The following is a 13,979-nucleotide window of genomic DNA, read 5'->3' on the forward strand; positions in this document are numbered from 1 at the left end:
CCACACAGGGAGGCCGGAGCTGGACTAGTGGATTGTATTAGTCTTCAAAAAACAAATCTCATCAATAAGCATTTGTATTTATTTTTGACATTTGTTTTAGAGTGGCCTTAGTGATCTTGCTAATTACCTATCAAGGTTCACAATTTACAACTGACTTTTTTTCTCAAAACCTACTTTACAAGAATCTTTGTAAATCCCACCAAAAGTGGTTATATCAAAACTTAACATAAACAACCATTTTTTTTCAATACAAAGACAATGTTACATACATTGACAAGAAAAAATATCCACAAAATCAAAAGCGACTTAAATCACAAACGTGTGTATTTTCCATCAAACTCCTCGTAAAATATAACACTAGTAACATTAAAAAAGGCAAAAAATAAAAGCAAAGGTATCTACAGGTTTGGACAAGTTACATGCAAAGTTGTCATGGAACATAAAAGCAAAGTTTGCGCCACACGTGAGGGCTGTAGCATGAAATTTCTCTCAGTGATTTGATAAATTTAAAAAAAAAGTCTTGAGATGATCAACCCTTTGAAACAGACCACCAAACATAGCTACAACACAGGCTGAACATATGCACATAGTCAACATAGAGGAAGGAGGAACTTGAGCAAAGGTGAGCCATCAATCAATCACATTCTTCTTCGGAGGTTAGAGGTAAAGATGCAGCGGACGATGGCGAGCTGATGTTTCACATGAGCAACTCAGTCTTATCTATACTGGTAATTTCCGCTGGAATCTCCCTTGTTGTAGCTTCCAGGACTGTGGTAGGTGTTGAAACCGTGGTTTTCTCCGGCACCCTGCGAGTTGTAATTGGACTGGCTGTTGAAACCTTCCCAGGGAAAAGCGCAACAGGTCAACTCAAATGCATAAATAAATAAAAAGTATTGGTCAGCAATTTTACTCACCATCATAACTGTAATCCTGGTTTCCTCCAGCACCACCAGTCACCTGACTCGGGTAGGCGGTGCTGTAAGAGTATCCACTTGCACCTCCCTGGTGAAAATTCTTCTTTGTCTGACCATAGCCCTGGCCATATTGGTTGTAGTTGCCGTGTCCGGAAGCATTGCTGGCCTGGTAGCTCCCTGAAGATGCACTGTTCGTACTCGAGACACCCTGAAAAGATGACTTCCCGCCCCTTATCGGGGGTTTCTTTTTGGGCATTTTAGCAGCAGTGGTGGTATTATATGCTCCATCACCATCATAGTATGAGCCATATGAGCTTTGTGCCGATCCCAGAGCTGAACTGGCCAGAGAACCGCATGAAGGGCCGCCTGACAGCCCGCCACCTGCATTTGCACCACCATTGTTGTAGTAATCTGAGAAATAACAGCACGGCAGAGTTTTTAAACATGCAGCTGGCAACATACAGAAATTAAATCACACCATGTAAGAATACAGAAATGAAGAACAAAAACATTTATTTTTTTAAAAAACATGTATTTTGTATCTGGAAACATTTATGGTAAAACCACTCTTGCAAAAGGAACATTGTGGATTTAGTACACTCATGACTTAACTGTCCTCGAAAGACCACATTTATTTCTCATTCCAAGTGTTATCATTGTGGATGTCAGAAATGAACGTGCACTATTTAAAACTGTTCTTTTGTGTTGTGGAGTCAGCAATAGGGAAACAGAAATTAAAGGCTGTCAGTGCCTTAAATGAAATGTGTTGTTCATCTCCCACAGTGCTACACTGTATTATGAAGCCCTTTGTCCAATCACACACACACAAAAAAGGGGGGCAGGGGCCATCTTCTAAAATAAATCCACCATGTAGACATCCAGGTATCTGATACATCCATGCAAGCCTGTATGCAGAGGCAGCTCATCTTGCCCAGGCTGCAAGTGGCCTGGCAAAATAGGGTTATCGTTGTTACAATTCCAGGGTTGCGGTCGTGGAGTTGATGGGAGTTTCTGGACGCAGCCGGAGGGAACACAACTGTGAATTTTTTATCTTCTCTACTATATTTTTGCCATTTTGTTTGTTTTTTTTTTTACTGAGGAGGATCTATTTCTGAAAATCTTGGTAGCCATAGATGTCTGAGACAAAGTCACCTAAAGAGCGAGACAAGGCAGAGAAGGGGGGAAATATCAAAATTAGTTTTGCATATTGGGAATTTGCTCTGCCTCAAAAGCAGCAGTCAATTGGATTCATTGGACCAAATTGCATTCAAAGTGACTGATTGCAGTTTTTTTTTTCAAGATTTCCCTCCTCCTGTCACTCTCAGGAAGGCCAGTCCACAGAACGAGCTGCCAAAAATGAGAGGGGTTGGGGGGGAAGCAGGTGGTCTGTTTTTTTGGGGGGTGGGGGGTCCAAATATGACTGACTATCAGATTAAGACCCGTGGCTTGAAACTTCAAAATTCAAAAAACACTGATTTGGGATTCTCAAAAAAAAGTTCACCGTAGATTGGTAAGATTTCTGCTGATACTTTGATTTCTCACATGGTAACGGTGACAATTTTAAAAAAAGAAAAGAAAAAGACAGGAACATAAGATAGGAATACTTACTGTATCCAGACATTGAGTTGCTGCCATAACCATATGTCCCGAAGCCTGTTGAACAACAGATCATGAGTCAATTTGGTCCAATGAGGGGGGTAAAATAAGATTAATTAAGAAAAATATGTTAATTACCCCCGCCACAGCCCCCTCCGTTATTGTACCCCCTGCCCCTTCCACGACCTCTTCCTCTCCCTCTGGCCCTGGGCATAGCAACATCGCCGGGAGGTCCCATCATGCCATAGCCTTCGTTTGTCTGAGAGAGAAATCATCAACAAGATTTCAATTTGCACCGATGGCCAAAGAGTGCGTCAAGGATCGAGATCAACATTCTTTTTCTCTGAGTGCTTACCATTGGAGCTCCCTTTTTCTTTTTAGCCACTTCGGTCACAGAGCCCTCGGGAAAGAGCTGCTCCAAAGCCGCCAGTGCTGCGTAAGCCTTGGCCACTTTCTTGTTGGATCCAGTCCCCTCGAACTTCTGCCCATCGATCTCGACCTCCATGACGAAGCGCTTGTCATGGCTGCCGCCAGTCTCCGAGATGAGCTCGTATTTTAGGCCGCGGCGCTTCTCGTTCAGCTCCATCACTGGGTTCTTGCCGTGTTTGGTTAGGATCGGTCCCTGTTGGCGGGTGGTCTGAGATGAAAAGGATGGGGTCATTTGGTGAGAACAGAACGTGCATGTTAAGTACTGCTTCATGCATAGAGATAAATAAATACATAAATAAATGGGGGGGATGGAAATATGTGTGTGTGTGAGAACTGTTTGCGCTATGCCAAACCGCACGCTCAATGAGGAGGGAATGGTATAGCGTGTAACTGGTATTGGTTGTTGTAGTATGGGAGCCTTTTTAGGAGTCCCAAAATGATTACGGACTCATCAGCCCCGACACAGATACTTGTGCACCGCCACATTTGTGCATGAGGTCTTTACCTCCGCAGCATCGGTGGAATCTGTGCTGACTGGTCCTGTGAGCACAAGAGGAACTTCAACGGCTGTAATTACTGGTTTCACATCTGGCACTGTGACGGGAACTGGGGTTTCTTCAGTTTTCACAGGCTCTGGAGTTTTGATTTCCACTCCCGTGGGTAAACCCATGTCTTGCAGCGCCTAAAGTAGACGAAAAACAGGCAGTGCACTTTAGGACAAAAACATTTGAAAAAGAAAAAAAGAATTCAGTGGGGCTTGAAGTGGCACTTTCCATTTTTCACATTTAAAATAGTCATAGATGGAACTTCCTGGTGTCAACAATTTGCAAACAAGTGAATTTTTTCTCCCCAAACAGGAACATGACTCATAAAAGGCTCATGTCAATTTACCCTAAAACAAACATGTCCCGAGCCAACTCACCTTGACGGCCACATGCAGCTTGGCGGTCCGTTTGGACGGACCCGAAGCCTCAAAAGTCTTGCCATCAACTTCTACAGCCATAGTGAAGACGGGCACATGAACCGGGCCGGTCTGGGATATCAGCTTGTAATGGAGACCCGGCTTCAGCTGGTTGAGTCGCATCAACGCATTCATGGCCTGGGGTGGATCGGACTTATCCTCTGCAGCTGGTGGGCATAAGTACAATGACAGATTTCTTGTAAAACATGTCTGTAAAGACTCAAGTGACAGCATGTTGAAAAGTTCAAACAAGGAGAATACCAACGTGTAGTTATATTCAAATCGACTCATGACTGCAAAATAAAACTTACACGACATCATGGAGATGTAGTCAAGGCCACTTACATTTCTTTTGCAGTTTTTTCTTTTTCTTATTGGGACTCTTGTCTTCAATTCCCTCCTCTTCCTCAATGGGCCGTTTCATCGGCGGGGCGTATGCGGAACTGGGCGGGATTTGCACTGCTCACATAATTGCGGAGGTGTGAGCGGGTGGGATCGACATGGTATTGCACTCGTATTACAAAACGAACAAAAGAATCCTCTTACTCTTGGGGATTTAGATTGTTTACCGATATAATCGATTGGAGGTCCCGGAGTTTTCTTGGGTATCTTGGAAGGAAGCGGATCCATTCCGAGCACTTTGTGAAGCTGTCCAAAGGCCGACAGCCTTAAGGCATGCTAACAACACAAGGAAAGGTCAACTCTTCCGTGTGGCGAAGATGCTCGTCCCGCAGGGCAATCGACTTACTTGTGCGCTCAACGTGATGTCTTCTCTCTGCTGGGAGTTCAAGTGACATATCGCATCTGTGGGCTCCTTCTCACATGGATCGGCGATTCCAGCTCCATCTGCAGGACACGAGAAACCGCATGGAACCGCCTTTGCCAGATTGAAAACAAGCTAAGTGGTACAATTGGGTTGTGTCAACACAAACGTACCTGGCATCAGGATTCCTGAAGCCAGACATTCTAAGACTCTACGCAGTGCTTCTCCTGCCATCATGGGCCGGTTTCCTGTGCCAATGGCTTTCTCGCAGATCAGCTCGAGTGGCTACAAATCATAGGAGAGGACAGTTTTTAACCATATCTAGTAACATCATACTTGTTAAAAAAAACTGTCAACAGCGCTCAGAATTAGCCTCAAACTAATCCTAAAGCGCATTACAGGGAAACCCATTTGATTGACAACAACCGCTTTCAATGTAATACCACAACTTGCAGGAGAAAACAAGAGTACAACAAATGGAGAACACCACTCACCCAGCCACTGAGTGGAGTCCATTTTGGGATGCGGGCACACAAGTCCCTTAGAACCCGAATGACGATAACACAGGAGCGCAATCCGTTGGCTCTGGCCTGAGGACACAATAGAGGGGGTGGGGCAAGCAAATTGAGTCAAATGGGAGTGATGACAGATGGAATCAAATAAAAAGTCATTTTATATATATTGAAATTAGGTTTTAAAATGAAGCCGCACAGGCTATGACACCTCGGCGTATTCATTGTGGAAATATTTTAAGGCAAAGTGAAAACCAAGTTGAAATGACCCAGACTCGGGTTTGAGTGATAAGTCAACTGACAATGGGATTAAGAGCACTGTGATCCAAGCATAAAACGTTCAAATCACGATCACGCGTCAACAAACGTGGCTTCAACAACATAAAAAATAAATAAAAATAATCCAAGCTTTCAATGAGACCCGCGAGTGAACCACTTTAATGGAAAGATTGCGTGTTGTCATCAGTGGAAGTTGGTGGAGAAAACACACACACACACACACACACTAGAACACTACTCAAGGTGCAATATTCCTGATGGATTTGTAGCAGACTGCAACATAAACACAGCAGGGATAGATGAGGCTACAATGGCTGCAGTAACGAAGCGCTGATTTGTTAAAATAACCAAAAGACTAGACAATAGCATCATATTCTACACTCAACCAACAAACACTTTCGACAAATTTTCCGTTGCATACATTTTCTGTATGCAAACATTTCTTTCTCTCCGTTTGATCGGTCCACGTGGCAAGTGAAAACATCAAACTGGAGATTAAAAAGGTTTTGGCACAGAAGTGCATTTGTGCTCTTTCGTCGGCAATGAAAAATGCTTGTTAACGTGAATTAAGAGAAATGAGACAAATTCAAGATACTTAAACATGCAAATTGCATGCATGAAATATTACATATTGTATGTATACACATATATATATATAATGATTGCACGTCTACTAACCTTAAGATGGGAATGATTGAAATATTGCACCTGAATACCCGGTTAGTTGTATTTTTGCCGACATGAGCGTGGCTTTGAAGAGAAATGAATGCTGACAAATAAACAGCTGCGAGCTTAAAAAGGGAACTGAAATAACCTTGCAGCCGAACAAGGAACTAACTTGAGAGCATTGTGATGGCAGAGGTTTCAAGTAATCACGACAGAAGTGCACTCCATAAGAGCCATTCAAGATAAATACAAAGGCCAAATGAAACACAGAAAGACATATCAATCAAACTTGAAACGACTTCTGTTTTAGAGACAAATAAAGACAAGATCCAAACCTGAAACCACTTAGCGTGGCGAAGAGACGCCAAGGCAGTTATGCATTTCTGCCTGTCCAGAGCATCCGGGGGATCGTTGACTGATAGCGTTTCTATTGGCAGGTGGAATAAGAAGACAAGGTACAGTTTGACCAAGGGGAGTTCTGTCATCCGGCCGGGGGAACACAGGCAGCTTTCCCAAACCACAGGGAGAAGAGGTAAGGGGAGGGGGTCTCCTCCGCTGGAGAACCACCAAATGCTCGGAACCTCCGATTTCGTATGGTGTTGCATGTTACCGCGGGGACAAAATCCACTTCAAATCCACTGGCACCATTAACGTGAACAAAGTTGGCATTTGGAAATGTAAACGTGTTTGCGGAGGTTGCATCTCCATGGTTGCATCAGTGTTGTGCTTTTTTTTTTTTCCCCCTTGAGATTGACAGGAGGTAGAGCCCCTCCCCTTTGCCTCAATACCGGGTACGCTGCACTTTGCCCCTTCCGAGACAGAGAGCGGCCAGTTGGTCAAAGGTCCAGCGTCCCTAAAATTGACAAACTAGAAGGCTTGACAAAGAGAATCAGAATTGGAACCACAGGTACATGTTATCAGGTACACAAAAGGTGGGTATCAAAACAAGTCTGCGCTGCAGCAAAACTGATGGCTTGCAAAGACCCAAACTGGGGGGTCCCCATCAGCACAGGGTTGCAGATCAGGCCATGGTTTAGCGCCTCACGAATTCTTCATCCTCATTTCCACCAAACGGTGACGATTCATTCCGTACGGTGTGCACTTTGCTGTTTTCATTTCAAGCACGAGTTCTGCTATTTTTGTTTTGTTTTGTTTTTTTAAACAAAAAATATCGGTAAGACTACCGTTAATGCACCGGATTGATAGGCAGCATCGTAAATCGTGGTAATATTGAAAAAAGCTGATCGATATCCATCCCTATTTCAAGCTTGATCAGAGTTTAGCTAATCCGAACCACACTAAAGTGAAAATGACAGCTTGGTGGAAACGTGGCATTATTTGACGTTTAATTAAGGCTATGGAGAGATTTACCAACGAACGCTTGCCGCTGCCTAACTGCAATTGAAGATTCTGTAAAGTATTTTGGGGGGACCCCAAGGACCAATAGGGGAATCAATGTTGAATATGGGGTTTCTTGTCCTTATCTGCAACCTGCGGAGAAAAACTGCAGTCAAAAGCCCACCGCTGGGTTAGCCAAGCAAGGACAGTTTCACGATACCGTGTGCTACTCATTTTTGCTGCAATGCAAACCGTTCATCGATGATAAAACACATGCAAACAAAGTGGTCTCTTTTGTGTTGGTTGAAATTCTCAGTAAGCCTTCATTTCTCTAGTGACCTTGATCATAATGAGGGAAGACAAATTCTTGTCTTCGGCACACAGGAAAGCTACCTGCCCTATACTGTATATTGGGCCATCAAAAATGTATAATTACATCACATGGAACTATGAGAGTGTCTACAGAGCTATAAGTATAGCACAGTTTCATTATGTGACAGTGGATTCTTGTCCCCTAGCTCCATTGAAGGCCCAATAAACAATATCTATCTTGTCTGCATGGCCTCCGGACTGGAGGTGTAGGGGTGCCATAAAAAGAAAAGAAAAACGCAGTCTTTTTGGGCCTTACCACCGGCAGCAGCCCTCTCCATCTCCTCACGAACTAACGGGGACGTCAAATGAATGGTGAGGGTGAGTGGGGGCTCCTTTGTGCTCTTGATGACGATGCAGGCGTTTTCGATGTCTTGACTCACTTCATACTGATCTTCGGTGACAACCTGCAGGAGGAGGATGAAATAGTTATGAAACACTTCTGCCATAAAAAGGCGTTTATTTAATCTTTATGTTGTTTGAACAAATTAAGCTCTGCTCCCACCTTCAGTTGCGTATCCAAGTTGTCAGCCACTTTCTTTAACAAAGTGTTGGTTGGCTTCTCCCTGCAGAGGAGCACCAGCTCAAGGTCCAGATCTCCCTTCAAGAGAAGGCCCTTGGCCACAAGGCCTACTCTCATCACGCCGCGAAGGGTACGTGTAACTTGTTCTTTGTGCTCACTGCAACATGAAAAAGATGAGCGTAAGTAGAGGCAAAAACTGTTCAGGTTTTTTGTTTCAATTAAATCAGTGAACACTCACCTCTCTTTATCAGCATCTACACCATCACCATCACATTTCTCTTGTTTATCCAGCCAGTCTGAGACTGCCTTGAGCGCTCGTTCTGTGTGGGATACCATGTTTTGCACATTCTCCAGTTCCTCCTGAGAAGGGTAGATGGCAGAATGCTTGGCCATGACATGGCGGTCATCATGCAAGAAAACACGTAAGGAACGATGTCGTAATGGAGGGGCCTGTGAGTGAAAAGTAGCACAGGTGTGGTTATGTATAAGACAAAGTTGTGAGTCATTTCAGGAATCTGAATCTGCGATTACCATCTTGGTTTCAGACGCGAATTTAGGAGTGCTGGGTACGTTGTCTGCAGAGAGCGGGAAAACACAAAATGTCAAATGTATTCTTCAACAACATGTTATTGCGAAATTCGCTGATTAAATGCATCGGTGAACCGTGTGGAGCTTTTGTTGAGCAAGGAAACTGTAGTTCATAGTGATGTCAAAAAAGTTCGATGAGGCTGATCTTAAGCCGTTTCTCAAAAAAAAAACAATCGCGCATAACACCGGTTATTGCTGCCAATTCAAGCCACAAACCGCGTGGCATAAGGTGAACAGGAGCCAAATTAATTTTGTCCCCATACAATCATATGTACAATTTCTGGATCTTAAATATTGTAACCGACTACCTTACCTCGCATTCAGCGGTAACAAACCCCTGATACAACGCACAGTGGCTGAATCGTGTAACAATACATCGAGCACATTTACACGTTATTGTGTTTCGCGTTCGACGGAAAATAAAACATTTGAAGGAGCGTGGATAAAGAACAACTTCATTTTGCGTTTAAAAGGAGACGCCATTTTAATTCAGCCACAGTGATGGCGGAGGCCGCTAACGTTCGGCCGCCCACCTTCAGAACACAACTCGCTCTCTTCGATGTTCTCACAGAGTCACAACGGTAACGAACATGTACACCGAGGGAAACGATCTGACGTAAACGCACAGACATAGTTATTCTCATGAAGACATCAAAAACCGGACATGCACGAGAAAATGGCACCCAAACATACGATTCTTCAATGAGCATGCTAGCTTAGCTCGATCGACGCGGGACTTTGATTTCGCGAGAGAACCTGTTCAATCGGATGACGACATTACAGTGTTCTTCGGGTGTTTCAAATGGTATGCAAACGTTTACATTTGTCATCTTACTCACCTCGGTACTAGATAGTTTCCTCTGCACACAAGTCTGTTGCAGCAGGAAGACCGTCGTCGATTTGGTCACACCCACTATTTTTTTTGATTGGGTTGGTGGTTTTCTCCGGCCAATGGGAAAAATAAAACGCTTTCGTGTGCCTGTGGCGTCATGTTCGAACCGCTTACGTCCTTATTACGCGTCGAGAATGAAAGTCTTTTTTTTCTGGTAAACCGACAAAATATTGAATGACTTATTATACGTAAACGTACACACTACGCATATATTTTTAGACTAAACAAAAACAGGAAATCTCCATTACATAAATAAAGAAAACATTATTATTAATTCTGAAGAGGTGTGCAAAGTCCAGGTAACTCGAAATAGAGTCCATACGAGAAATTGTGCAGTGACAATTTCTCCGCCTATTTCATCCGTAATTTCATTTTTATTGGAGGCTGAAGTACAGATGGGCTGTGGCATTTCTTTTTCACTTGGTGGTGGGCTGGATCTGCACTTTTATGAAGATCCTCACCCAAGTTCAATGGGCTTTTCTTACCAAATGCTTCCCCGCTCCCAGTTGTATCCGTCTCATTGTATACTGGCACAAAAATACTGTTCCTTTGAAACACAAATTCTTACGAGTCCAATAAATATTCATTTTTATTTCATCCTGTCAATTTTAAGATTTTCACAAGACAAGCATAAACGCATTCATGCCACTGTCGTACACCAACATACATTTTTTTCCCACACATTCACGTCTTCAAAATGAGGTAAAATTAAAGTGTTTTGCTTTTGTCGTTAAGCATTTCATTTAACATGTTTACAATTCACATTATTATTTTCATATGATCATTTTCATTCAGACTTTGTGGAGTCGTCTTCTCATTTGTGACACATGGTCTACTTCAACAAATAATCTTGAATTTGATTTTGTTCTCACAGAGGACAAGCGCCAATGCAAACATGTTGATTTTACATTCACAAAATAGAAAAAAAAAACCTGTCCAGTTTGTTACAGATTAGGTCCTTTTACACCTTAGCGGGCTAAAACAAACAAAAACAAGCATGCATCATGAGTTGTTTTCTTTTTTTAAGCCATAACCAAGACGAACAGGCCAAGGGTTGATGTTAAATAGCAGATGGCACGACGTCACTCTCTTAAACCTTAACATTGTTTTTTTCTGAGTTCTGAAAGGAGCTGACATCCCAGCGGAAAGAGCGAAGCATGCTTCCCCTCAAACTGGCTTGCCTTTTAGTAATCCTGTAGATCTTCTTGAGGATGGCACGCCGCAGCAAGATGTAGACCCATGGGTCCAGGATTTGGTTACACGTAGCCATCCTAACACCCGTTACCATTAAGGCCCTGTAAGTGTCCCTGTCGGGGCCGAGGGAGCCGCTGTAGGACCGGGTGGCTGACATCAGTCCAAAGACCTACAGACAATTTATGACACAATTTGAGGCTTGTATCGTGCCATCTAATACGGATATTGCTAATATTGTTAGCCTTATTAGCAATGTGAGTAAATTGAGACTGTATCATATCTAGAACTTTTATAATAATAAAAAGTTTTGTTTTTTTTAAATAGTACAAAATACCTCCCTAGGATCACTAAAGGTCGAGAATCACAGAATTTTCCACTCTTCAGATGTGGCTGCAACTCACCAGCAGAGGACTCCAGCAGATGCACGAGGCGACCATGATGCCGACCAGCTGGACGACCATCTCGGTGTCGTGGGACCCGGCCGAGGTGCGCTGGGAGCTGGACTTCTTCCTTAGCCTTGCTCTGACGAGGGTGATCCCGCTGACGGTGTTACACACTAAGGCTATGGCCAGTGAGCTCATTGCCAGTCCAGAGAACAGTGTCACAAAGGCCAGATCCGTGGCTCCGGTGCCCTCCATCACCCTGATAAAGCACCACGTGCCCGGGTACTGATAAGTGTAGGCTCCCAACTTGAAAAAGGGCAGCAGGGCGACACATAATGCCGACAGCCAGATGAGAGCTAATGTCATCTTCGTCCGTGCGTTTGTGACCAAACGGGCGTGCAGCAGAGGCCTGGAGACACCCAAGCACCGCTCGGCGGCCATAGCGCAGCCGAGAAAGAGGGGGCACAGGCCGAAGAACACCATGCAACACCCCAAAAACAGACACGGGACATCTGGATCAGTTAGGAGATCTCCTCGAGAGGTGGAGGGTGGGTCAGCCAGGTTCGCGATCCCTTCCGAGTATCGTCTTAGCACCAAGGCTCCGTTGACGACGTGGCCAGCCAGATCAGTCGCCACCAAAGAGCTGGCAAAGAGAAGAAAGGTGGCCTTCGACCTGCGCCGAAAGCGGGCGTAGGCTTTGGCAAGAATAATAAGCGCCACGATGTTGAACACAATTCCAAGCGTCATGGTGATGCCGGCAGCTGTCGGATTAATTTGCGGACGGGTGGAATTACGGAACACGGGTCCCACTTCTTGCTTATGCACGATCGCGCTGTCATTGGAGGGGGGCGGAGAGGCAAAAATGTCCGAGGCGTTGTGACGCTGCATTGACAACATTTCTGCCGATCTTCAGGTCTGATGTCGTTCTTTATGGCTGAGAAAGTTCTGAGGGGAAAAAGACAGCATTAGCACGCTGAAAGGATTCATAGAGGAGCGCTCGGCAGAGCGGAGCCCTTTCACCAAGGTTAAACTGGTGGCAAATGTGAGCTTGCTGTGTCGTTACGTGTGTGAGGTTTGCCGAAAAACATTGCGGCAAGCGGCAGTTTCTTATCATCTGCATTGTGTGCTCTGACAAGAACGAAGAGTTAAACGACAAAGGCAACGCAAAACACAATTTCCTTGTTTTTCTGTTTGAGGCAAATGACATTGGGCTTATGCAGGCAGGATTCGCCTGTTTTCATTTTGGAGGCGGGTGGTCACTCTATCATAAAAATGACATTAATTGTCCACTTCCAAATTTGGACCACAATGAAGATTTTTTTTTTTTCCATTTTTGTCCTGATAACTAAATAACTCACATTGTTGGTACAAAACCCGAATGCCAGTCAACGCAGTACCTGTTGCCTCAACGACTCGATGCTTGGCAGAAGTAATAAAAGGGGATTGATATCAAAACACCAAGCTCCACTTTGTCTCCCATTATGCCAACAATGTTGTCATCTGAACATGTTCTGACAGTTTAAGTAGGTTTTTTTTCCCCCCTACAAATATAGTTGGAGAGCAGCTTTATGTTTCTTAGACTCACTAAGACCGATTTTCCATTGATGTCATGAATGCGAGCAGATCAAAACAAGGCAGGAGTGTGTGAGGGCAACGTGATTTGCCAGTAAATGAGAATAATGTGCAATTAAATGCATTGTCACAGCCGAGGCATGCTCATCAAAACACACACATTCTCTTTGAAGGACATATGTGGAGACTCGGTTGTCAGAGATGATTATTTTTTAACTGAGGGAGTTATATCTGTATGTTTGTATCTACTTTATTATGTCCCCTTTTCCAATAGATTTGAAGTGAAGCCTTCTAATTAAATTTTTTTGACACTCACACACATACATGTTTTAAATTGTAACACAATTGTCTTTTTCAGGGTGACATTAATTGTCTGACACTGGTAGCGCATGTTGTGAGACAATAAATGTTATACCCTTGATGGATAATATTGAAAAAGGTGACAAAGTGATCTTACCTTTATTACGTTGGGAAATCCATACAATCCCAGATTGCATTCACTTTGACAGCGATTCATTGTTGTTATCCCAAATGGAAATACTGTATCCAGGTTTCAGAGCTTTCCAAAGATCTTCTTTGGTAATTCCTCACATTGTGGCCCCGTGCAGATTCCTGTTGGAGCAAGCAGCCTCCCCGTGACATTGCACAAGCACGACCTGTGTTGTCGGACTGGTAGGCTGGCTGCTTTTATTTGCGGGAGCTGCAGAAAGCCAGCATCACCTCTGGGTGTCTCACTTGGAGGAAAAACAAATGACGTCCTCGCAGGAGAGACAAGACTGGTTGGAGCACACACTCCCACTCCTATAATAGGCATGAAATTGGCAAAAAAAAAAAAAAAGGACAGATTTTACTCTCAGTTGTCAAGTTAAACAGTAACTCGAGGACAAAGTATTGTACAACAATCAAATCTTCAAGCATTTTGGTTGCAACCTTTTCAGGGGTTGATCATTCATTCTGTTGCAGTGCAATTTAAAAGCAATGCCTTATTTTCACTGCTTAA

At 43.8% G+C, this 13,979-nt stretch overlaps 2 protein-coding genes across 3 annotated transcripts; both read right to left on the reverse strand.

The window, feature by feature from the left end:
* Window positions 1–63: 63 nt before the first annotated feature.
* On the reverse strand, window positions 64–9,898 carry ilf3b (interleukin enhancer binding factor 3b). 2 transcript variants are annotated; one of them, XM_086132843.1, is made up of 18 exons: window positions 9,778–9,895; window positions 8,882–8,925; window positions 8,589–8,800; window positions 8,333–8,507; window positions 8,087–8,234; window positions 6,456–6,547; window positions 5,158–5,253; window positions 4,837–4,948; window positions 4,649–4,746; window positions 4,470–4,578; window positions 4,246–4,359; window positions 3,862–4,067; window positions 3,445–3,621; window positions 2,866–3,147; window positions 2,649–2,769; window positions 2,523–2,567; window positions 915–1,325; window positions 64–838 (listed from the first exon to the last, which is right to left on the reverse strand). In XM_086132843.1, exons 2-18 carry the CDS (start codon window positions 8,882–8,884, stop codon window positions 717–719), a joined length of 2,523 nt encoding a protein of 840 aa, XP_085988969.1. In that variant the 5' UTR covers window positions 8,885–8,925; window positions 9,778–9,895; the 3' UTR covers window positions 64–716. The 2 variants fall into 2 exon arrangements, with proteins under 2 accessions (XP_085988969.1, XP_085988970.1); XM_086132844.1 differs by lacking the exons at window positions 64–838; window positions 915–1,325 and adding an exon at window positions 1,411–2,066 and having other exon boundaries at window positions 9,778–9,898.
* A 503-nt stretch (window positions 9,899–10,401) lies between these two features.
* Window positions 10,402–13,755, reverse strand: LOC147192333 (prostaglandin E2 receptor EP1 subtype-like). Its single transcript, XM_086133911.1, has 3 exons — window positions 13,437–13,755; window positions 11,426–12,352; window positions 10,402–11,193 (listed from the first exon to the last, which is right to left on the reverse strand). The coding sequence occupies exons 2-3, from the start codon at window positions 12,302–12,304 to the stop codon at window positions 10,921–10,923; spliced, it is 1,152 nt and encodes a 383-aa protein (XP_085990037.1). The 5' UTR covers window positions 12,305–12,352; window positions 13,437–13,755; the 3' UTR covers window positions 10,402–10,920.
* Between the last annotated feature and the right edge of the window lie 224 nt (window positions 13,756–13,979).

This window comes from Hippocampus guttulatus, chromosome 16, assembly GCF_054856545.1.
Source record: "Hippocampus guttulatus isolate MCC_2025c chromosome 16, RoL_Hgut_1.0, whole genome shotgun sequence".
Classification (NCBI taxonomy): Eukaryota; Metazoa; Chordata; class Actinopteri; order Syngnathiformes; family Syngnathidae; genus Hippocampus; species Hippocampus guttulatus.